This window comes from Tursiops truncatus, chromosome 11, assembly GCF_011762595.2.
Source record: "Tursiops truncatus isolate mTurTru1 chromosome 11, mTurTru1.mat.Y, whole genome shotgun sequence".
In the NCBI taxonomy this organism is placed as follows: Eukaryota; Metazoa; Chordata; class Mammalia; order Artiodactyla; family Delphinidae; genus Tursiops; species Tursiops truncatus.
The window spans coordinates 101,518,499-101,542,749 of NC_047044.1; the positions used below are offsets into that span (position 1 = coordinate 101,518,499).

A 24,251-nucleotide genomic window follows, 5' to 3' on the forward strand; every position below is an offset into this window, starting at 1 on the left:
TATACATGTTTACTCTTTATTCCTAAAAAATAAAGATAATTAGCAAGGGAAGCTAATTTCCATATTCTTCTTTTAAAAATACACCCAGGGACTTCCTTGGTTGCGCAGTGGTTGGGAGTCCGCCTGCCAATGCAGGGGACATGGGTTCAATCCTTGGTCTGGGAAGATCCTACATGCCACAAAGCAACTAAGCCCGTGTGCCACAACTACTGAAGTCCACGCACCTAGAGCCCGTGCTCCGCAACAAGAGAAGCCACCACAACGAGAAGCCCGCGCACCGCAATGAAGAGTGGCCTGCACTAGCCGCAACTAGAGAGAGCCTGCGCGCAGCAGGAAAGACCCAATGCAGTCAAAAAAAACACAACCACTCAGATCAAGAAATCCAGTAAAATCAATAGCTAGTGGGAAGCAGCTGCATAGCACAGGGAGATCAGCTCAATGCTTTGTGACCACCTAGAGGGGTGGGATAGGGAGGGTAGTGGGGAGGGAGACGCGAGAGGGAAGAGATATGGGGATATATGTATATGTATAGCTGATTCACTTTGTTATAAAGCAGAAACTAACACACCATTGTAAAGCAATTATACTCCAATAAAGATGTTAAAAAAAATAAAAATAAAAATAAAGCTTAAAAAAAGAAATCCAGGGCTTCCCTAGTGGCACAGTGGTTAAGAATCCGCCTGCCAGTGCAGGGAACACGGGTTCGAGCCCTAGTCCGGGAAGATTCCACATGCCGTGGAGCAACTAAGCCCGTGCACCACAACTACTGAGCCTGCGTTCTAGAGCCCGCATGCCACAACTACTGAAGCCCACGCGCCTAGAGCCTGTACTCTGCAATGAGAAGCCGCAATGAGAAGCCCACACGCTGCAACGAAGAGTAGCCCCAGCTCGCTGCAACTAGAGAAAGCCTGCGCACAGCAACAAAGACCCAGTGCAGCCAAAAATAAATAAATAAATAAATAAAATTTAAAAAAAAAAAAAAAGAAAGAAATCCAGAGCACACCAGTAAATGGTTTTTACGGTCACGGCAACTAAGACACTCTTCACCCTTTCACTTTGCATCTTGTTATTGAAGGTGATGATGGGTACTCAAAATACGCTGTATAAATTAAATGAATGGGTGGGTGGGATGAATTGGGAGATTGGGGTCGACATATATACACTACTGATACTATGTATAAAATAGATAACTAATGAGAACCTACTGTATGGCTCAGGGAACTCTACTCAATGCTCTGTGGTGACCTAAATGGGAAGGAAATCCAAAAAAGAAGGGATATATATATATACGTATAGCTGATTCACCTTGCTGTACAGTAGAAACTAACACAACATTGTAAAGCAACTATACTCCAATAAAAATTAATAAAAATAAATAATTAGGGACTTCCCTGGTGGCACTATGGTTAAGACTCCACGCTCCCAATGTAGGGGGCCCAGGTTCGATCCCTGGTCAGGGAACTAGATCCCACATGCATGCCACAACTAAGAGTTCGCATGCCACAACTAAGGAGCCCACGTGCTACACTAAGGAGCCCACGTTCTGCAACTAAGGAGTCAGTGAGCCTCAACTAAGGAGTCCGCCGGCAGCAACTAAGACCCGGCGCCACCAAATAAATAAAGGAATGGGCTCCTGCATACCCTGTTAGAGGGAGATTTCACTGCTATTATAGGACACCCCTCAGCCTGTTCAATTTTCTGTGCCCAACTTTGCAGCCTGAAGGGATATTCAACAATCAAACCAATGAAGCACTAAGTAGATGCCTGGTGCCCAATGAGAGACCAGGGGAAGACAGAGCTCCCCACGTTCAAGAAGATGATATTTGTTCTAATGTAATACACATATATCAGATATCTGTCTATCTATCTACCTATCTATCTTACAGTCTTCCCCACCTCCATCTCAAACATGTGGGCACAAAATATAAATCAACAGAGAAAGTAACTCACTTGGAACTTGTCCAGATAAATCGGAAAGTTCATGTTTTTAAGGAAGTGCATCACTTTTGGGTTGAACAGGTTTAAAAATAATGAAATGAGAGCTTCCCTGGTGGTGCAGTGGTTAAGAATCCGCCTGCCAATGCAGGGGACACGGGTTCGAGCCCTGGTCCAGAAAGATCCCACATGCCGCAGAGCAACTAAGCCCGTGAGCCACAACTACTGAGCCCACGTGCCGCAACTCTGAAGCCTGTGCACCTAGAGCCTGTGCTCCACAACGAGAGAAGCCACCGCAATGAGAAGCCCGCGTACCACAACGAAGAGTAGCCCCCGCTTTCCACAGCTAGAGAAAGCCCGCACACAGCAACAAAGACCCAACACAACCAAAAATAAATAAATAAATTTATTTTTTTAAGAAAAGAAAGAAATAGATTTAAGCTGTGAATGAAGACAGCCAGCTGTGTTTCTCACCACTTCAAGATACACCTTCCTCATGCAGCTCCCCAAATGCTCCAGCTCACGCTAAATACATTCCACTCTGAACTCCTCTCCAAAAGGAGCAGATGAACTGAATGACTTCTTAGACCCCTTTATAGCTTTCATATTATACAGCGCACTTAGGTGCCATACCACACAGATAATCTTATCAATTGCATTAGAAACTCCTTGAGGCCAGAGACTGAGTTTTCTACCTAAACACATGTTTCTGTGTCAAATGGATCAAATTGGAGGGACAACACCGGGGCCGGCTAAGGAGTTTGAGGCCAGATGTACACAACCCTGGGCACTTTGTCAACCAAAATAATGTGACCTTTAAACTGAGTAGGGAAGGTTTGAGGCCAAAGGAATGACACAAGGAGCTAAAATAATTAAAAAGGAAATTTAAAGAAATTAAGGATTGTAGTCCCTTTGAAAAGAGATTAAGGGCAGAACTCATTAAGATTCACCAGCTTCTGAATGGCTGGGAGAATTGAGATGCTACAAAGCTATTTGACCTGGTGTCAAGAACAAGGGGAGATGCCACAATAAGATAGGCCAGAGATGGACACGCCAGGAATTCGGAAAGGAATTTCAGAGCAGAACAGCATAAACACGGACTGAGCAGCCCGGAGGCAACAAGATTCTTAGACACTGTTCCTAGAAGACAGCTGAAGAAGAGTTTCAATGGGCAGTAAAGTCGGGCGAGGTTCTGAGTCCTAAATCAAAGACGGGCCCACGGTAGAAAGGACTTCCCCCACCCCCTTTCAGTCTCCCCTGTTGAGAACCAGGTTAGCTAACATTTGCAACAATCTCCTTAACGGCTGCATGTGGTGTTAGAATGGCGTTCGCTAAGATGCAGCCCGAGCAGACAGAAGCCATCCTCTCGAGATGGCAGCCTCTCTTCTCCTCAGGGCTGGGCTGCACGGAGCCTCCAGCCTGGCGCTGCGGTTTCCTGGAGGTAACAGATTACCAGCCTTAAGGTCAAAAATAAAGAGAGTGGCTCACGCGGCCCTGGTCTCAGGCAGCCCAGCAGCTGCCGTGCAGGCACCGCAGTCCCGGGAACGGGGCCCACGCTAAGGAGCTTGGGGAAAGGTGTGCGCAGGTAAAGAGGGGACCCACATTGCTTTGAGCATGGTTTCCACTTCAGTCTGGCTTTTAGGAAGGGAAATTAACTGGAGGAGCCTCTGGAAGTGGAGGGACATTTACACAGAGGACAGCATGGTCAGCCAAAGAATTTCTGACCCATTCTCTATGCGCTGTGAATCCCTGTAGAGATTTTTTTTTTTATTTAAACTTTTTTTTTTAAATTACACTCTCTGCCATGTCCTCTCCCAGTCAACTCTCTCCTCTGTTGCCTCTGTCACCTTCTTCCCCATCCAGTGGCCAGCCCCTCCTTTTGAGTCCTCACTTCTGAAACTTGCTTGCAGAATATTCAAAAGTGACAAGCTTCCCCGGGAAGGTGTAGGGAACACAATGTGGGAACCACAGGCTCCAGGGCAGCTGGGAAGGAGAGTCGGGGCAGAAGCTGGACGGCTGCTGGTAGACGAAGGAGACCTAAGATAAGCACCAGTGGCAGGGAAAGTGACATTTTATCTAATCTCTTTGTAACTCACCTTTTGTTCACTCACTGCCGAGCTGCCCTCTATACCAGGGCAGCGTTGCTGGCCTTCAGCTGAAAATGATGAACATTTACCTGTGTGATTTCATTTGTACAGTACTTAGCTTGGTGTCGTGTGAAATGAACTTGATATTATGATAGTTGCCAGAAACCAAAAGCCTAACACAATGAAAGGGAAAAATCAGGACTGGGGAAAACAATCTCAAAAACTTGTATAGAAATCACTAGAAAGCAGAGCAATGAAGTGGAAATAGAAAGTCAAGTTTATATGAAACGCTTGAAAGTAATCAGAAAATTAGGTGGTTAACTAGATAACACAGTAATAGCAACCATGCTGACACTTTAAAAATTATAATCTTAATAAACTCCTACCCCTAACATCAAAAAAAAAATTATAATCTTCCACTACCGACCTTCTTTATGGTTAACAACATATGTTATAAATAAGCTACAAGGATATATTGTACAGCAGAGGGAATATAGCCAATACTTTATAATAACTATAAATGGAGTATAACCGTTAAAAATTGTGAACCAGGGGACTTCTCTGGTGGTCCAGTGGGTGAGACTCCTTGCTCCCAATGCAGGGGGCCTGGGTTCGATCCCTGGTTGGGGAACTAGATCCCTCATGCCGCAACTAAGACCCAGTGTGGCCAAATAAATATACAAATAATAAATAAATATTAAAAAAGATTACACATTACAATTATTAAAAAAATTGTGAACCATTATGTTGTACACCTGTGACTTATATAAAATTGTACATCAACTATATCTCAATTTAAAAAATTCTACATCGTAAAAAAATATGTTCAGAGAGTAACTAGTGTTTCCTGTGAACATATTAGTAACACACACATGTTTATTTCACAAACACTTATTTACGACCAATTATTTGTAGCCTGCTCTAAGGAGGACAGTCCATGGGCTGTTCCCTAGGGAAGAGCTGGGATTTTTTTTTTTGGTGAAATCAAGCATACATGAAAGACGTAGATTGGGAAATGCTGCCGTAGGCCAGAGTGTTCAGGGAGACCTGCCTGGAGGTGCAGGCAGAGGGAGGGTGTGGACCCGCCGAGGCCGGTGATCCAGAGGTTCAGAGTGGTCAGGGTGAGCCCTGGGCACGTGGGTAACCGCAGACCTGTCCGCCCAACACAGCATCCACAAGCCACAAGTGCCCGATGCAGCACCGAGAGACGGCTGGTCCTAACTGAGACGCGCATTTAAATGTAAAATACACACCAGATTCCAAAAAATCTGGTATGAAGAAAAACGCATGTAGAGTAGCTCACTGATTTTTTTTTTTTGCGGTACGCGGGCCTCTCACTGTTGTGGTCTCTCCCGTTGCGGAGCACAGGCTCCAGACGCGCAGGCTCAGTGGGCATGGCTCACGGGCCCAGCCGCTCCGCGGCACGTGGGATCTTCCCGGACACGAACCCGTGTCCCCTGCATCGGCAGGCGGACTCTCAACCACTGCGCCACCAGGGAAGCCCATCACTGATATATTTTTTAAAAGATTTATTTATTTATTTGGCTGCGCTGGGTCTTAGTTGTGGCATGTGGGATCTAGTTCTCTGACCAGGGATTGAACCCAGGCCCCCTGCACTGGGAGTGTGGAGCCAGGGAAGCTCCATTGGGTGGTCCATTGGGACTACCAGGGAAGTCGCAATTTTTCCTTCACTCTTTTTTGTTTTTTTTAAATCTTTTGGCCATGCTGAGAGACATGCGGGGATCTTACCTCACCAACCAGGGATCGAACCTGCACCCGCTGCATTGGCAGGGCAGAGTCTTAACCACTGGACCACCAGGGAAGTCCCTCTCATGGATATTTTTAATACTGATAATACGTGTTGAAATTATAATATTGTGGGTATGCTGGGTTTAAGAAAACATTAAATTTACCTTCTCGGAACTGGCGTACAGTTCTAAGAAGACAAATCCAGCTATGCTGGCGAGACAGAGGAGGTTGGGGAGAAACCAGAGGAAAGAGAACCATTAGGAGGCTTCTCAAATAGGGAGATGAAAGGACCCCGGTTGGGGTGGAGACTGGGGGTGTCAAAAAGAAGTGGGGGGACTTCCCTGGTGGTCCAGCGGTTAAGGTTCCGCTCTCCCAACGTAGAGGGCCCGGCGTTTGATCCCTGGGCAAGGAACTAGATTCCACATGACACAACTAAGACCCCACGCACCCAAATAAATAAAGGGTGTGTGACTTGAGGAGAAAAATTCGGAGCTAGTTTTCCTCCTTCCTTTTAACATGTTGAGTTTAAGGTGATGGGAAACATCCAGTTGGCATAGGGGGAAATGACCCTGGAGCTCAGGAGAAAAGCTAAGCTGAGGATGGATTCTTCGTCTGCACTTGGTTGAATCCGCGAACGCGGAAGCACGGATACGGGGCTGACCCCACTACATCATTTTATAAAAGGGACTTTGGTGACTTTTGTTATCCGAGGGGGTCTTGAAGTCAATCCCCTGACAATACGACTGCATGGAGAAAGGCATGACCTTTGAGACTGCCTGAGTGAGGTCCAGGAGGGAGAAAGCTGAAAGGCAGAGGAAGGAATGAAGGAAGGTAAGCAAGTCGACACCAGGCATTTAAAGGAGTTCTGAATTTCTTATGGTTTTATGTCATCATTAGATAATCAAATTCATCATTTAATTGCTGTGTATTAGGGAGGATTCCACTCGTGCACCCCAAGTCTAATCTGGTGGAGAAGACACCCCCAGCTGCAGTAAAAGATTTGAGTGGTACTTCAATTAAGAACAGAAAGATGACCCAAGGAGGTGGCTGATAAGTGAATCATACAAACTGTAGTTTCTTGAGTCAGAGTACCTGGAGAGATACCCCCAAGCTAGGGTGTTTCAGGGAAGCCATACGAAGGAGGTGAGTTTTGAGTGGGTCATGATGGGAGGTGTTGAGTTGTCTTTGCAGGCAATTGAAAGGGCGGGATCAAAAGGGAGGAGGAGGAAGATCCCGGCAGGCGAGTGAACCAGTTTGGCAGGAGGGAAGGAGTCACTGGTTGGATGAGGTGGGGGTGGGGATCGCAGGTGAGGCTGGGGAGGCAGGTGGGAGCCCAATTGTGGCTTTAGTGAGACTTGAATGGACTTTCACGCTCAAGGGAGGGTCATAGAGTTTTGAGCAGGTGAGTGACACGATTGAATTTAAATTTTAGAACGTTAATCTGGCTCTACTTTAAAGGTGAAAGCTATAGGGCTCAGGGACCATTAGTTCAGCCCCTCCTCGCAGGTGAAATACAAACGTGAGAGATTAAGCTTTTTCTAAGAGACAGCCAACTAATATAACTCAGTTTCCACAATTTCTAAAATGTTAACATTAGCCTGACTTACAGCCCTCTGTGGGAATAGGTACACTATGGAAGGCAGCTCTCTACTGAGACGGGAGGCTGTGTGTGAGGGTGTGCTAAGACTTTGTGAGGTGCCTGGACTTCAGGTGTGCAGACAACTAAAGTGAGAGAATAATGGTTCTGTGTCACTCCAGCTCCAGCTGGGTTCCTGGGCTGAAACGAGGAGCACCCACGTCAGCGTGGTCAGGCAAAGGGGTAGGAAGGGCAACTTGAGTAGGAGAGAGAAGCAGCGTAATCCACCTGGATGAACAGTTAGATTTGAATTCTAGTCCTGGTTAGCGGGGCTTATGGAAGAAACCACTTTTGTCACACCCCTTCCAAGGTTCAAATAATTGTTTTTAGCTGATCTTACAGAATTTGTATTTCCCAAACAAATGGTGTTAGAAAACGGTCGTTAGTTTCCTAGACCATCCTCCAGGAACCTATAAAAATCCCATAATAGCTGAAATTACTGCATATTTTGCAAAGAGAAACACAAATATTTTTTGTCACATTAATTAAAAAGCAAAACAAGTTAGCCAGACTAAGTATTGTGTGTGTTTTTAATGGGAAACATTTAATTGGAAGATGATATGGAATTGAAGGTGGCGGGGAATCTGGAAGAGAATTTCTTTTGGCACTTCCAAGGTCATCTGAGATTCTTCCAATGTCATCTGAGATCAACAGCGCTGGCTCACAAACAGAAAAGAGGCGAGAGAGAGAGAAAGGGAAAGAAAGAATGAGCTGCGTGTGTCTTCTGGGAACAGGATAGGATACAACTGGTGTTTGGAGGGTGAGGAGTGGGCGGGGCTGGAAAAGGCGTGGGAGGAAGCCCTCGGAGTCCGCGGGAGAAGGGAGGAGACCGGTGTCTGGGGAGGCACAGGGTTAGGGATCCATGTCCCAGGAGGTTAGGCGGAAGCCGCGCGGGGGAAAGGTGGGGCAAACGTTCAAGGGTTCAGGGTATCGGTTCCAACAGAGCAGGAGGGAGGGGTGGGTGCAAACGCGAGGCTCTAGCTGGAGCCCCAGCGCGGGGAACCCCTAGGAGACACAGAAGACCTCTGGGCTGGAGGGCCAGGACCGGCTCTGGCCCGGTGAGAGCACAGTGGACCAGAGCTAGAGAAGGAGAGAAAGAAAGAGGCCCATGTGGACGCCGAGGCGACCCTCAGATGAAGAAGGCAGCCTGGGGGCGAGGGTGCTGAGGAGGGGGCCTCGGCCACCACCAGGGCTCCCCCCCGGCTCCAGGAGAGTCTGGCTGGATTCCAGGACGGGGCCGTGGTGTGGGGAGAGTAACCCAGTCTTGTCACCTTTCTGCTTCCTGCTATGTGGCGGCCTAGGCGCTGCGACTACCAGGCTGGCGGCCGGACCACGGAGAGGCAGGGAAGGAGGACAAGGATGAAGGGCAGAGGGAGGAGCCGGAAGGAGATCCGGGAAAAGGGGGGGAAGCAGAGGCAGGAGGTAATGGATTAGAAACAAACGTGAAGGGAAGCAGGAAGCTTACACAAAAGAGAGGGAAAGGTGTGCAAGTCAGGCTGACCCGTGGGGAAATGAAGACGTACAGGGGAAGAAAGTCCCGAAAACGTCTAATTCAAGGGTGTCACCCTTCCCACACCTCAGCTGTCAACAGGGCATCTGCGGAGGAGCCGCGCGTTCAACACACAAAAATGCAGCCCCTGCTTCTGGGGGCGTTTAGATATGGGCTCATTTTGGTCAAAGATTAAAACACACGGTAGAATCTGAGGGTGAATTTTAAACCAGCCAATAGTTCCAGGTAATAGAAGAGCAGAACTGCGTAAGCTTGGAGCAGGGGGCGGGGGGGGAGGCGGAGTGAGCCAGTGTTGGATGAAGTATTTTCTTTCATGAAAGATACAGTTAAATACACATTTGAAGTTTTTTTTTTTTTTAGTGCCGCCTTATAAAAACAGGTTACCAAAATGACGGGAATAAAGTGAGGGAGAGAATTATCCGGAGGCGCACTCCACAACGCCCCAGTTGAGCGCGGCCACCGGGCGAGTTCCGCGGCCGAAGGTCCCCGCGCGGATCCCCGAGCGGCCGAGCCGGGGCCGGGACTGGAGAGCGGGCGCCCGGTGCCCCCCGGGCCGGCAGGACGCGCCCGCAGCGCCCCGCGCGCCCCCGGGCGTCGCACGTGCGCCTTCAGGCGCAGTCTCAGCCGGCCGGGCGGGGGCGGGGGCCAGGCGGCCCGTGGGCTCTGCCCGCGTGCGGGGTCCGCCCCCCTCGCCCTCCCCCCTTCCCCTTTTGCCCTTCCCTCTCAACCGCAGCCCCAGCCCCACGTGCGCGCAGCCCCACGAGGCGCCTCTAGCCAGCCCGCCTCAGAGGGGCGCGACCCCCAGCCACGTGGGGGCGGGGCCCGGCGGGGGCGGGGGGCGGTGCTCGCCCGCGGCCCCTCCTCCCGGCCCTCGGGCGCCCCTCCCCCGCCCGTGCGCGGCCCGCGGGCGGCGGGCGGGGGCGGGGGCGGGGTTGTTGTTGTGCCGAAGCCCCGCCCCCGCCCGCCCCCGGCCCATCTGTTCCCCGCGGGCCGCGGCGACATTGTGCGGGCTGGGCGGCCGGGCCGCGGCGCGATGGGCCCGGGGCAGCCGCCTCGGTAGCTCGGCCGGAGCGGCGCCGGGAGCTGGCGGGCGGCGGGCGCGGAGGCGGCGGCGCTGCCGGAGATGCGCCCCGAGGAGGGCGGCGCGGCCGGGCTGGGCGAGCTGCGCTCGTGGTGGGAAGTGCCGGCCATCGCGCACTTCTGCTCGCTCTTCCGCACGGCGTTCAGCCTGCCGGACTTCGAGATTGAGGTGCGCGGGCCGGGGTCGGGGGTCGGAACCCGGGTGGGGTTCTGGGGGGCGGGGGCGCGCGGGGACCTCTGAGGGGCTGAGTCTGAGGGGCTGAGTGGGGGTCTGCGGGCGGGGAGCGCCCCAGGGCGGCCCGGGTGGGCGGGGGTCGGGGTCCGGGCTGAGGGGACCGGGCGGCGGGGAAAGTTGGGCCGTTACTCCCGGCGGCGTCCCTGCGAGCGCAGCGCGGGGCCGGGCGGCCGGGGGAGCGGACGGCGGGCTTTGTGGGGCCGGGCAGCGGGCGGGCGCCCCTGGCCGGCGCCCCGACCCCTCCCCCGGCCGCCTGGGGTCGAGCGCGCGCGGCCGGCCGGTGCCGCGGCCCCGGACAAAGGTGCGGCACCGGCGCGGCCGGGCGGGCGAGCGGGGCCGTGGGTCCGCCGCCCGAGGGAGGCGCGCCCGGCGGCGGAGGGTGCGCGCGGGCGGGCGGCAACAATGCGGCGGCCTCCGGGTGCGGGGGGCTCGGCGCCGCACGCCGTTTTCAAAGTTGGGACGTGACTCGGACGAGCACGGCTTTTTCTAAAAACGTGAGCGGGACGATGGCTCCCGCCGCCTGAGGAGGAGAAACGACAGATTAGGGAATGCCGAGCGTCAGGACTTGTGCCCCAACCGTCCCGAGGACCCCGTGTTTCCTTTTAGTTGGTGAAAATCCTCAGCACTTTAATTCTGCTGCTCAAAATGGTGGCTGCGGTGGGAGGTGTTGTGGTGACAATGCCGTGGTGGTGCCGCTAAACTTGCCCCTGCCCCATTTTCTCCCTGAAACGTAATAGGACTGAGGTGCTGCTGAATTACGGGTTTAGAGTTTAAGAACCCCGTCTAAAAATACTGTGGAAAAATTTCATCTTGCAAAAATCCATGTATTCCGATTTTACTGACGGAAAAATAGAAGAAAGTAATCTTGCCCGAAGTTGTTACAGAAGTCGAGTAATCTATAAATAACGTTTTATGTTCTAAGTAATGAACCTGTGGTTTCTAAGTATTAGCAGCTTGAATTCCTAAAGGCAATGTAACCTGATCTGAGAGGTCCAATCTGTGTGTATAACAGAAATGAAAAATCGTTGTTACAGGTGAATAATCAGGGCCACTTGAGATGAGTGTTTTCTCTTCGGAGCCCAGTATTTCTTGGAAGTGACACTTTTTTGGTGGTGGTTGTAGTTAAAATGTGTGCTATTTGAAGTATATAAGACACGATTGAATATTTGGAATCCAACGTGTACGTATTTTGGTAATTATCCGTATCTGTTTATAATTTGGAGATGTTGTTCCCTAGATGGATACCTAAGGATAGTGACTTTTACCTCTGCAGTTCTTGTTGTGATCCTTTTCACATGTGTTTTGATGAATGCAAAGTTTAATAACTTAAAGTTTTCAGTAATTGTCAGAAATTAAAAATTTTAAAGTAATTTTTAGGCTTCTAGCAAATTTGACTCCGTGAGCGCAGAATTCACTGAGAACATGGTCAATTTTGATTCTCTAAGTATAATTAAATAAGTAAATTATTTTTATTTTGCTTAAGTGATTTTTTTTTAATCTAATAGTTTATTGTTCTGAAAGTTTGACAAACAATCCCTTGGTTAGAGTTTATGATGCACTGGAAGAGCCTTCTTAAAAACAAACAAACAAGAAACAATACTACTGCTCAGTTGGACAGCTGCAAGGGCCCTATAAAATCTTAATTTACTGCAACTTTAAAAGATAGAAATGATGAATAATACCAAGTGGTAGAAGTTGGGTATCAGCTTTTTTAGGAAACCAGTTTTCAGCTGTGGGAAAGAACTAATTTTACCCTTGACCACCAAGCTAAACCCATGGATTTATAGAAAATTTAGGAAGCAGAATCTTCAAGGACTTGGCTTCTATTTATCTAAAGCAAGGCAATCTCTTAGATAGCTGAAGGTCTGGGAGCATTCATGCTGCAATTCTGCAAGAGGTCAAGACCTCCCACTTAGAGAACTGATCCCCAAAGCATGGATATTTTTATTTTTGCATGTAAGAAAACCTTTTTACTCTGTTAATTAGCCTTGAATGTACAGGATTTCTTTAGATGTCAATATATCAGATTCTTGTTTTTTGGGATATGTTTAGGGACTTGTATGTTGCTGCCCCCCAAGTATGGGTCCTGTAATCATCAGACCAAAAATCTGCGAATGTGTAGATATGCTTTAAGTTAAAAATTTCTGATTTTAAAAACAATGCATAATCATTATATAAGACTTGAAAATCATTATATAAAATATAGGTAAGAGACTTAAATCACCCATAATCCCACCACTCAGAGATAAAAGCTATTAACTGTTAACATTGTATCCCACCACTCAGGGATAAAAGCTGTTAGCTGTTAACATATTTAGAAATTCCCAAACATGCTCACACGTGTTTTTGTGCCCTGGATTAAGTGGTGGTTTAATTTTTCAGATGAGGAGATTGAGGTGTAGCTGGACAACAGTAGATTAATGATACTGAATTCGGTAGTTGGTGTTATGAAATATCTATAACTAGCTGCTTAACTGGATGGATTACCAAAGAAGCTCATGGCACACCTTCTTTGCCTCAGAAAATTATCAAATTCAGAGCCACTTCATTTATATCAAGTGTTCTGAAATTGTTTAACATTCTAGTGGGTTAGGCTGGTTATGTTTTGTCCTGATTCGAGAGTAAAGAATGGTGAATTGATCTCCCGAAAGATTTAGTACTGGGACTTCCCTGGTGGTGTAGTGGTTAAGAATCCGCCTGCCAGTGTAGGGGACACAGGTTCGAGCCCTGGGCTGGGAAGATCCCACATGCTGCGGAGTAACTAAGCCAGGACGCCACCACTGCTGAGCCTGCGCTCTAGAGCCCATAAGCCACAACTACTGAGCCCGCGTGCTGCAGCTACTGAAGCCCACATGCCTAGAGCCCGTGCTCCACAACTAGAGAAGCCACTGCAATGAGAAGCCTGCACACTGCAACAAAGAGTAGCCCCTGTTCACCACAACTAGAGAAAGCCCGCGTGCAGCAATGAAGACCCAACACAGCCAAAAATAAATAAATAAGTAAATTTATTAGGGGAAAAAAAAAGATTTAGTACTAATTTTTTTCCCGCCAGCCAAGTGATCTTTACAGTGGTAGCTTGTCTTACTTAACCAGAGTAAGGTAAGGGACGATAGACCATCTTCAGTAATCTGGTCTGGAGTTAATCATGGTGGGTGTAGGGTGGGTTGCAGGGGGGAATCCCATCATAAACATTTTGGGCATATTTTCTCTAGAGAAGAAACCAACCATGGGGCTTCCAGGTGGTTCTTTGAAAATGGTCATGTAGAATTACCTGGTTCATATAGTAGCGGCAAGATGAAAATAATGTGATGGTCCTGTCTACTTTTTTTCTTGAGCTTCCTGCTTTGAGTACAGAATCCTTTGCCTTCCTGGTTGTGGTTGTATGTGGGTTAAGACCCTCACCTCATCAGCATGATGATCTGGGGGCAGTGTCTTTAATTCGGGTTCCTGTTGGTGTTTCCTTGGATCCAGCCTCTTGAATCAAGAGCTCTAGGCATGAATTATTAAACATGAAAATAAGTGATAGAACTTGCTGAGGGTAACTTATTAGTACATCAGGCCTATCAGTGGTCTCTGAGCCTGGGGCCCAAGGATGGGTTATAGGAGACTTTGTGTTGGTGTACGTATGTGTACTTTGTCACTTCCATCAAATTTTGAAAGAGATTCCAACCATAGGAAGGTGAAAAGGCCTTAAACTAGATGAAAGATTTAAGTTGGCCTTGAGTAGGGGAACCAGAAGGCTAGTTTCACAACACAAGATGCCCTGGACCAGGAGTTAGGAAACTTGAATTCTTATTACTAGCTTTGCCCCTAACTATGTCTGTGACCTTTGGCAGGTCAAACAGCCTAATGAAAAAGGACACTTGTATAGTACTTTGTACATTTTCCAAATGTTATTTTATTCATAGCCATCCTTAACCATCACTGGGAGGTAGGAATTATCTTAATTTTGCAGATGAGGAAATTGGAAGGTTAGAGAGGCTAAGTTTCTTGCACAGACTCTCACCTGGATCTCAGGTTCTTTGATACCAAATTCTTTGCTACTGCTGCTACATCGCACTGCTTCTACTTTAATTTTCACCATCTATAAAATGAAGGGCTAGACATAGAAGTAATGGCCAAGATTCCACAGTGCAAATGTACAGTTCTTTGGTTCGTAATAACGTGGGGTACAGAAGATCCTTTTTAAAACTTCTGCTGGGACTTCCCTGCTGGCGCAGTGGTTAAGAATCCGCCTGCCAGTGCAGGGGATGCAGGTTCGAGCCCTGGTCCGGGAAGATCCCACATGCTGCGGAGCAACAAAGCCCGTGTGTCACAGCTACTGAGCCTGTGCTCTAGAGCCCCCAAGCCACAACTACTGAAGCCTGTGTGCCTAGAGCCCGTGCTCTGCAACAAGATAAGCCACCACAATGAGAAGCCCGCACACCGCAATGAAGAGTAGCCCCAGCTCTCTGCAACTAGAGAAAGCCCACGCACAGCAAGGAAGACCCAACGCAGCCAAAAGTAAATAAATAAATAAAATAATTAAAAGAAAAACAAAAACTTCTGCTGAATACAGAGGGACAAGTTCATGATTTCATTTGTTTCTTTCAGCAAATAATTACTGAGCATCCATTATGTGCTAGATGCAGTTTATTAGGTGCTGGAGGTACAGATGTGAACATAACAAAAAAATACCTGCCTTCTTTAGTGGAAGGAGACAGATAATAATAAACTAATTGGCATAGAGAGAGCCAAGTTGAGGGGGTAGGTTGTTGGAATTTAAAATAGGGTGATAAGGTGTGGGTGGCCTCATTGAGAAGATGGCATTTGAGCAGGACTGAAGGAAATAGGGGATTTAAGATTATTTAAAAACTAGTAGTTTGTGGGACTTCCCTGGCGGTCCAGTGGTTAAGACTCTGCGCTTCCACTGCAGGGGGTGCAGGTTCGATCCCTGGTCAGGGAACTAAGATCCTGCATGCCGCGCGGCGCTGCCAAAAAAAGAAAAATTAGTAGTTTGTCAGAGTAACGTATTGAATGGAAAATACCAGATGATAAATGTCTTCTAAGACTCAGGGTGTGCTCCTTCTCTGAGGAGGGAAGGCCAAGAACAGGATGGGAGCAGATCTTGAAACCCTAAAAAGGGGACTGCTCCGTCAGAGTGTCATTCAACCCAAAGTGAACACTGGCTCCTTTTCTGCTTAGACCAGTGTCTTGAAGAGGAAGTCCTCTTCTTCTTCACTTGGCTGCATGTGAAGCTTCAAAGCTTCAAACTGGGAGCTTCTCCAGTTGTAGAAAGGGTAATAACCTCTCATCTCAGAAGGACAGCCCATGTTAGCACCTGGCTTGCTCTACCACAGAAGTTCAGTTTGGTCTTGCTTAATTTTCTGGAACACAGAGGGGAAGCCTAAAATACGACCTGGCAGCATGGCAGCATTTGGTACCACCGCCTATCTGCCCTTCGATCAGGAGAAGCTGAGTGCTGGATTCTTGTGGTGTGTTGGGCTGGCGGTAAGCATGAGGGGCTCTGGCAGAGTGCTGGGAAACCCGCCAGTGTGCAGGGCGGGTCAGGTGAAAAGTGGGTGTGGACAGAGCCCCGGGGACAGAGGGCACAGCTTCTGACTAGATGGGCTTAGATCTAGTTGATGGGATTGAAAATACTTTCAAAAGGGATCAAGCAGAGAGAGCCAAAAACCTGGACTGTGGGCCCACCTCTGTCATTAACTGGAGCTGTGATCTTAGGCAGATCACTTGGTTTCAGATGCCCCAATCTATAAAAAGGCAATTGTGGACTAGGTGATTCCTGGGTTTTTCCTCTGTCAGCGTGCTACGATTCCCTTCGGATGTTTCTCAGCATGCAGGGCACAGGTATCTGATCCAGAAAGTCACCGACCTCCCTGGTTAGGACCAAAGTTATGAGCTGTGTTGGGGTCCGTGTCTTACAAATTAATTTTGTACCAAACTAAAGCTGCAAATCCATACTTGATGTGTTTGTGGATTGTATGAATTTGTTTTTCTGTGGAGATCTTGTCTGCATATACATTACTTTGAGGGTAGCTTAATTGATGTTTTCACTGTCTTCGAGGTCCTCAAACTAAGATTTTGTATTTTGAGATTATGAGGAACTCATAAAGGAGGATGAAGGTCTTGAATTCTGTTCTTTTCAGTTCGCTTCTGTTTGTTCACTTAAATTGAACAGCATTCACACTTATAACTCTGAGTGGAGACCGGTTGAAGGTTCTGACCTGGGGCTTGCCTCTCATTTGACGGTGAAACTTTGCAGGTATCTGTTCTCTGCTTCCCTGTATTTTCCTGTTTCATTGGACTCTTTCTTGGATCCTTTCATCACGTCTTCTCTACAGGAGCCTCTAACAAATACTAGTTTATACCGGAAAACTTGGGAAGGTTTTTTACCGTAGTTCTTAGATCGAGACAGGAGTAGTTGGATGGTGGTACCAAGCTCAGGATTCTCCCAACCTCGCGCTGTGACATTCGGGGCCGGGACTACAGCCGCGTGAGTGGCGGGGCCGCGTGCACCCAAAGACGTGGTGCCTCCCAGAGTCCGCCCTCCGCGGTCACACGAAGAACCCCGGGCCCTGAGGCGGGCGGGGGCCCCTCCCTACAGGGAGTCCCCGTCCTGGGTGCGAACCTGTGATGTTTTTACGTGTAGGGTTGAAGGGAGTTAGCTGTGCTTGGTGTGCCGTCATCAGCAACTGCACGTCAGAAATCTGGGAAACAGATGCTTTGTTAATTCTTTTCTTGGAGTCGTTTAGGGGAAGAGGATTGGTTGGGGGGGGGGGGTGTTGCGGAGAGGGCGCTGAGACTCCTGAGGGACGAAGCGGGGACCTCCCTCGGGCCTCCCAGGACCGGAGACGGCAGCGGGAGGGGGGCTAGCGTGCGTGCGTGTGCGCGCCCGCCTGCCGGGATGCAGCCCCTCAGGCTGTAAGAGGTGTGTAACTGTTCCGCCGGGCGCTCGCCTTCCCGTGGGGTCTCCGCTCATGCGGCACCGCGCGCGCGTCGTGGGTGCATACGCGGCTTCGTTTTGGTCGGGAGCGAAGGTTGCGTGGTGGCGGCCCGAGCCGTGTGCAGGACACGCTGCGGGCTCGCGGGCGCCCAGGAGTCCCGGCGGCCGGCGGTGTGGGGTCTGGCCCCTACGCCACCTTGCCCGGCAGTGACTCCGTGACGCAGGTTATCCACACTCCCGTGGGAAACGGGGTGCGGCTTATGTAGAAATGTACGGAAAGTTTCGTGTCCTGATCTCGCGTGGACTGGAAGATGGGCATTTGGCTGGTCCAGGCACATGGTCGTGTTCTGGTACGTCTCACACTGTCATGGTCACTTCAGGTTTGGCCCCCGGCCGAGCCGCTACGGCTTTCCGCGGGTGGCTTGGCTGCATGAGTGTGGCCCCTGGACTGAACGTGTGAATGGTGTCACGACAAACTGTGCCTCCTTCTTTGCCCCCCATGACCCCCCAAGTTAAGTGAAAACAGAGGCAGTGATGGAGCCACGGTTACTCTAAACTCTTCATGTTTTTAATGTTGAACCTTCAAATCAACTCCCGTTAATAATTGCCGAGAACGGAGTAAGTTCTTACAGCTGAGAGTGGTGTGATTGGTCAGCTGGAGTGGAGAGTGTTTTCTCCAGGCCAGTTGCTTTTCATGAACACCCCTCCCTGAGTCGTCATTGTTTCAGCAGCAGTGCACTGAGGACGGTGATTTGCTTGACAGAAAATGTGTTAAATTAGCAGACCTACTTCTTTAGCAGATCTTTTCTCACCCCCATTCCCATTGTGTTTCTTCTGTTTCGCTGAAGGTTGTGTTTGCAGTCTTTTAGGTGTGGGAGACAATTTTTATAATCGGTGTCCTGGAGTTCTTTGCTTAGGGGACACTGTTATATAGGGGGAAGGTGACTTAGAGAAATTTCACTTGTGCCATAATTAAGGGATTTAATTTTTTTCACTCTTAGGCTGGTATGATTTGGGTTAGTATCCCACATGTTGTTAGAACGTTCCCCTCCCGGTCCCCAACATCCGGTAAGGGAGGCTGGATGCCTGCTTTAACAACATAATGGAAAACGTGTCTCTCAGAAACAATGTTGAGGATGCCTGTGTCCTTATACCACTAGAGTTTCATCACTTTTGGTGATGGAGCCCTCTTCATTATCTATAACTCTACTTGGATTTCTGTACTATGCAAGCCTTCAAAGTGATAGTGGAATTACAAACAAAAGGGGAATCTAAAATCCCAGTCTCCCTTCTGTCTGTTATTGTCATCTTTATTAACATTAACGGCCCCAGAATAATTGCAGAGGTATGGGACCAGGTGGCTCTTCTGCTGCCCTGGGGAATTAGAGTATGTTGTGAGGGAGGAAAGGGTGAATGGCTGGGTGGCAGCGATGGCTGCAGGAGCTCAGAGGCCACAGGGCTCATGAATGACGTGCTTCTTGTGGAAGGCAGGGCTGGGAGTGGGGGGGTCACAGTGAGTAAGCGCATTGCAATCAGAGTTCTCTCATTTGGAGGGCTAGTGAAAAATGAGGTTGACAGACAGGAGGTGGGACGCTGCAGCAAGCCTGGAATGCCAGGCCCACTCGTGTTAATCTTTTTTTTTTTTTTTTTTCAGTATGCGGGCCTCTCACTGTTGTGGCCTCTCCTGTTGCGGAGCACAGGCTCCGGACGCGCAGGCTCAGCGGCCATGGCTCACGGGCCCAGCCGCTCCGCGGCATGTGGGATCTTCCCGGACCGGGGCAGGAACCCGTGTCCCCTGCGTCGGCAGGCGGACTCTCAACCACTGCGCCACCAGGGAAGCCCCCGTGTTAATCTTTTTTATTCAGGCAGTGAAGTTTTGGGCAAGAATGACAACAAAGTTTTAGACTAAGAATGTCCTGGGTACTAAATGTTTTAGATTAAGTCTGGTATTGGTAACTGGGCTTAACTCTAGGAGTGGAGTGGTTGTGAAATGCTGCAGGTAGCGGTAACAGGAAAGGACCTTCGTCACTGGCTTTGAATAGTGCGACTAGGTGACTGACAGTGTTGGGTGCATAGAGAGGGTGGTATCTGTTAAGGATGTTTTTGGCTGCAAGTGATGGAATGCTGTACTCACAGTGACTTAAAAAACTCTGTGGACTGTCCTATAACACGTGGTCTGGAGGATCCTGGCAGGTGTGCTGCTCAGTGACAGTGTCCTTAAGCGCTCAGGCAGTGGTCTGCGAGTGGTTACAGGATGGTTTGCATAGCTCCAAGGTCTGCATTGCTGAGTGATGCAGGGAAGTACAGGAAAATTACAATTGAAAATCAATTGTATGTTGAGTTGGTGATTTGAAGAGGCTGGAGATGACTTCAGAGAAGGCTGTTGGGAAAAGGAAGAGGGAAAGGCTAAAACTACATTGTCCTGGAATGAGAGACGAAAAGAGCTCTCTAGGAGGCTTAAGAGAATGGTGGAAAAGAATGAACTTTTTAAAAATATTTATTTTATTTTATTTATTTTGGCTGCATTGGGTCTTCGTTGCCGCACGCGGGCTTTTCTCTGGTTGCGGTGAGCTGGGGCTACTCATCGTTGTGGTGTGCAGGCTTCTCATTGCGGTGGCTTCTGTTGTTGCGGAGCATGGGCTCTAGGCGCGCGGGCTTCAGTAGTTGTGGCACACGGGCTCAGTAGTTGTAGCTCATGGGCTCAAGAGTGCAGGCTCAGTAGTTGTGCCACACGAGCTTAGTTGGTCCGCGGCATGTGTGATCTTCCTAGACCAGGACTTGAACCCGTGTCTCCTGCATTGGCAGGCGGATTCTTAACCACTGAGCCACCAGGGAAGCCCAAGAATGAACTTTTTAGAAAAACTTTTTCACGAGTAATATGTAATATTATAAAAAGAAACCCCAGTTCCTCCTAGGTTAATGTTTTAGTGCTGTACTGAAGAGGTCAATTGTAGGACAGCCTATCCCCTGCTTTTTTTTTTTTTTTTTTAAGACAATCTCAAACGTTCATTGCCTTCATAACAAAACAAAATATGAAGCTCAGAACTGGATCACTTGGCCCTTTCTCTTCTCATCTCCTCCCAGCTCAAAATGCTTGCATCTCTTAATAGCCAGCATTCTCTTAGATCTGCAGTTCGGCTCAACACATCCAAGCCTCAGCACAATCTTCTTTGTAGTTTTAGCCTTTTTCCGGAAAATCGGCTTAGTCTGCCCACCATAGCCACTCTGCTTCCTGTCATAACGCCGCTTTCCCTGGGCATACAGAGAATCCTTGCCCTCTTGTACTGTGTCACTTTGTGGGGTTGGTGCTTGCCACACTTCTTACAGAAAGTCCGGGGGGTTTTAGGAACGTTCACCATGTTTGCGAGAGTGCTATCGGCACAGAAAGCCTATCCCCTGCTTTTTAAAGAAGAGTCAGCTTGTTTCCAAATTCTCCTCCCTGTCTTATACTAGCAGTCCTCTTCACTCTTCTATCCCCTTCTGATTGTTGGGAGTGGGGTGGTAGTGACCCCACCTAGGATTGCCAGTTGCTCCTTGTTTTAGCTTCCTATATAGGAAAATGAAACTGAAAATCTGGGCCCAGAAATGTACCCCTTTTGTCATTAGAATTTTAGATTTACTTTTGCTTACCTATTGATTGTTTGGAATTCTTCAGTTTGTAGTTCTTCTCTGTTAAGTATTTAATGATTTGTATGACTACTACTTAATGGGACTCATTCTTCCATAATGGGAGTTTATGTACAAATAAGATAGTTAGGTATCAATGTGGTGCTTCATTCTAACCACAGTTCCCCACACCTGGGGAAGTGACAGCTCAACAGAAAGGAGTAGTTCTTCTGTTTATTTGTTTGTCTTATCTGCCACCTAGCTCTACAAAAATTTTTGGAGGTTATCTGGCTGCTCCACCTGCCCTTTGCCCCTTTTCCCTCCTCCTGGCTGAAGTAAGTCTATATCCTGGCTGGTAATCTGACACATCTTGCAAGAAAAGATGAACTGGATCAATCAAATTCCCATTCTTGGGATTGTAACCTAGGAAATACGAGGGTTATCAAGTTAGTGTGGAAAAGCAGTTAAAAGGTCACAGTGAGGGCTTCCCTGGTGGCGCAGTGGTTGAGAGTCCGCCTGCCGATGCAGGGGACACGGGTTCGTGCCCCGGTCTGGGAAGATCCCACATGCCGCGGAGCGGCTGGGCCCATAAGCCATGGCCGCTGAGTCTGCGCATCCGGAGCCTGTGCTCCGCAACGGGAGAGGCCACAACAGTGAGAGGCCTGCGTACCGAAAAAAAAAAAAAAAAAAAACCAAATTCTTGCATGTGAAGGAGCAGAAACTGGAGAGAGACCCAGCATTAGGGGAATTAATAGGAAGGCTCCAGCCCCAACACATTGGTGTCCATCCTGCAGGAACCCCCAAGCATCTGAGGGACTCTGTACTCCTTGCCCCCTCCCTTTTCTCCATGCGTGTGTATTAAATATTTTATAAACGTAGGCTCATACTTTTACTTAGACTTCTGAATCCTGTTTTATTCAGTTAACAATATTACATGACACAGGATGCCCTTTCATAGCATACGTTATGACTTTAATAGCTGTGGAGCGTTCATGCTCTGATTTATTTAACCAATCCTCAGTGGAGCATTGAGGTTATTTTTAGTTGTTTACTATCATAACAGCCATGAACAGAAAGATTGTTTTCTTCCCAAGATAGAATTAGTGTTTTTGTTCATTAGACTTCTCTTATTACCCTCTATATTTGAAGTCTTAAGTTTTGAATTTTCTTCATAGTCAGTTTTTATCTTGCATTTCATGACAAAAGCTAACGTGAATTTGGTGCCCACTGTGGGCACTCCAGGCACTGCTTGGTGTTTCTCATGCATCCACCTATCCTTTTTTAAAATTGAGATACAATTGACATACAACATTAGTTTCAGGTGAACAGTATGATGATTCCATATTTGCATATGTTAAGAACTGATCACCACAGCAAGTCTAGTTAACATCCCACACTGCACATAGCTACAAATTTCTTTTCTTGTGATGAGAACTTTTTAAGATCTACTCTCAGCAACTTTTGCTTGTACAGTACAGTGTTGTTAACCGTGGTCACCATGCTGTACATTACATCCCCACGACTTACTTATTTTATAGATGGAGGTTTGTGCCTGTTTACCCCCTTTACCCATTACACCCACCCCTGCTTCTGGGAACCACCGGTCTGTTCCCTGACAGTAAGTTGCAGACATGATACCCCTTACTCCTAAACACTTCTGTGTTTTTATGCCTTAAAAATACAGACATTTTCTTACATAACCATAGTATAATTATCAAAATCAGGGAATTAATACTGAATAAAATTTCTAGATAATAGTATATCATATTGTCAGCTGACCCCAAAATATTAATGTATAATTTATATGTTTTTATGATTTTAAATACAGTGTTATGTTAGAAGTTATCTTGCTGGCTAGGGTTTTCAGTCTAGGATCATGTGTTGCATTTAACTATCGGGTCTCTTTCGGCTCCATTAGCCTAGAGTGGTTTTTCAGTTTTTGTCTTTCATAACCTTGACCTTTTGGAATTGAGACAGTCCCTCAATTTGTGTTTGTTGTATGCACTCTCATGATGAGATTCAGGTTCTGTGTTTTGGCAGGTGTACTAAAGAAGTGGTGTGTCCTTAGGGCATCATATCAGGAGTCACGTGATGTCACTTGGTCCCATGGTGATGGTTATTATTAACTTTCATTGCTTGGTTTGAGGTGGTGTCTGCCAGCTCTCTCCTCTGTGAAGTTACTGGTTTTCTCTTATAATTAGTACATAGCTGGTGGGGAGAGGCTATGTAAACATCCTGTTTCTCATCAAAATTTCACCCATTTTAATCCTTGCATGCTTCTTTGCCTGAGTCAATCAGTACATCATAGTTGCCAAATAGTTATTTTCAAATTACATCATTCTTTTTACATTTATAAGTTGGCATTCATAGTTTTCATTCACAGATTTTAAGTGTTTGATTCAAAACTGTTTCTGGTGTCTGATAAGAGTATAATTTTATACATTTTTTTCTTGGAAATTTCATCTAAATGAATAAGCATTTGATATAGTAATTTTCACAAAGTGAAATAATTTTTTAAAGCTTCAGATCTTATTTTTTCTTTATACTTTGAGAAGTTTCAAACATACAGTGAAGTTTGAAGACAAATAGAGGTGAGCCCTGCATACCTTTACTTTAGATTCACCGGTTGGTAACATTTTACCACATTAGCTTTATGTTTTCTTTTCTTTTAAATTTTGATTTATTTACTTATTTTTAATTAATTAATTTATTTTTGGCTGTGTTGGGGCTTCGTTGCTGCGCGCGGGCTTTCTCTAGTTGTGGCGAGCTGGGGCTACTCTTCGTTGCGGTGCGTGGGCTGCTCATTGCGGTGGCTTCTCTTGTTGCAGAGCACGGGCTCTAGGTGCGCGGGCTTCAGTAGTTGTGGCCCACGGGCTCTAGAGCGCAGGCTCAATAGTTGTGGCGCACGGGCTTAGTTGCTCCACAGCACGTGGGATCTTCCCGGACCAGGGCTCGAACCCGTGTCCCCTGCATTGGCAGGTGGACTCTCAACCACTGCACCACCAGGGAAGTCCCTTTTTTGTTGAACCATTAGACAGTAAGTTGGCAATGTGATGTTACTTCCCTCCCCCCCCAAAATACTTTGCCATGTGCTTCATAAAAATAGGGACACTCTCCCACATGACCACATCAGCATGTTCACATTTAAGAAAATTAACAATAATTTTGTAATAACATCCATATCCAGACATCCTCACTTGTCCCCACAGTGACTTTTAGAGATGTTGTCCCTCACCTCTATCCCGGATCACGCATTTGTTTGGTTGTTAGGGGGTTGTTTTTTTTTTTTTAATTTTTCATTCATTCATTTTTGACTGCATTGGGTCTTGGTTGCTGCGCGCGGGCTTCCTCTAGTTGGGGTGAGCGGGGACTACTCTTGGTTGCAGTGCACGGGCTTCTTATTACAGTGGCTTCTCTTGTTGCCGAGCACGGGCTCTAGGCGCGTGGGCTTCAGTAGTTGTGGCACGCAG

At 47.8% G+C, this 24,251-nt stretch overlaps 1 protein-coding gene and 1 pseudogene across 6 annotated transcripts in view; one reads left to right on the top strand and one right to left on the bottom strand.

Moving 5' to 3' along the window:
• The first annotated feature begins 9,886 nt into the window (after positions 1-9,886).
• The window catches only part of CECR2 (CECR2 histone acetyl-lysine reader), a 152,760-nt gene continuing 138,395 nt past the window's right edge, over positions 9,887-24,251 (top strand). For 4 of the 6 annotated variants that reach the window (XM_033867277.2, XM_033867276.2, XM_033867279.2 and 1 more), the window contains exon 1: positions 9,888-10,166. In XM_033867277.2, coding sequence (XP_033723168.1) covers positions 10,041-10,166 — 126 coding nt within the window. In that variant the 5' untranslated portion in view covers positions 9,888-10,040. Of the gene's footprint in view, positions 10,167-24,251 lie in introns of all 6 variants that reach the window. The other 2 variants (XM_033867274.2, XM_033867275.2) reach the window with 1 other exon arrangement.
• On the bottom strand, positions 20,200-20,549 carry LOC109548472 (large ribosomal subunit protein eL42-like; annotated as a pseudogene).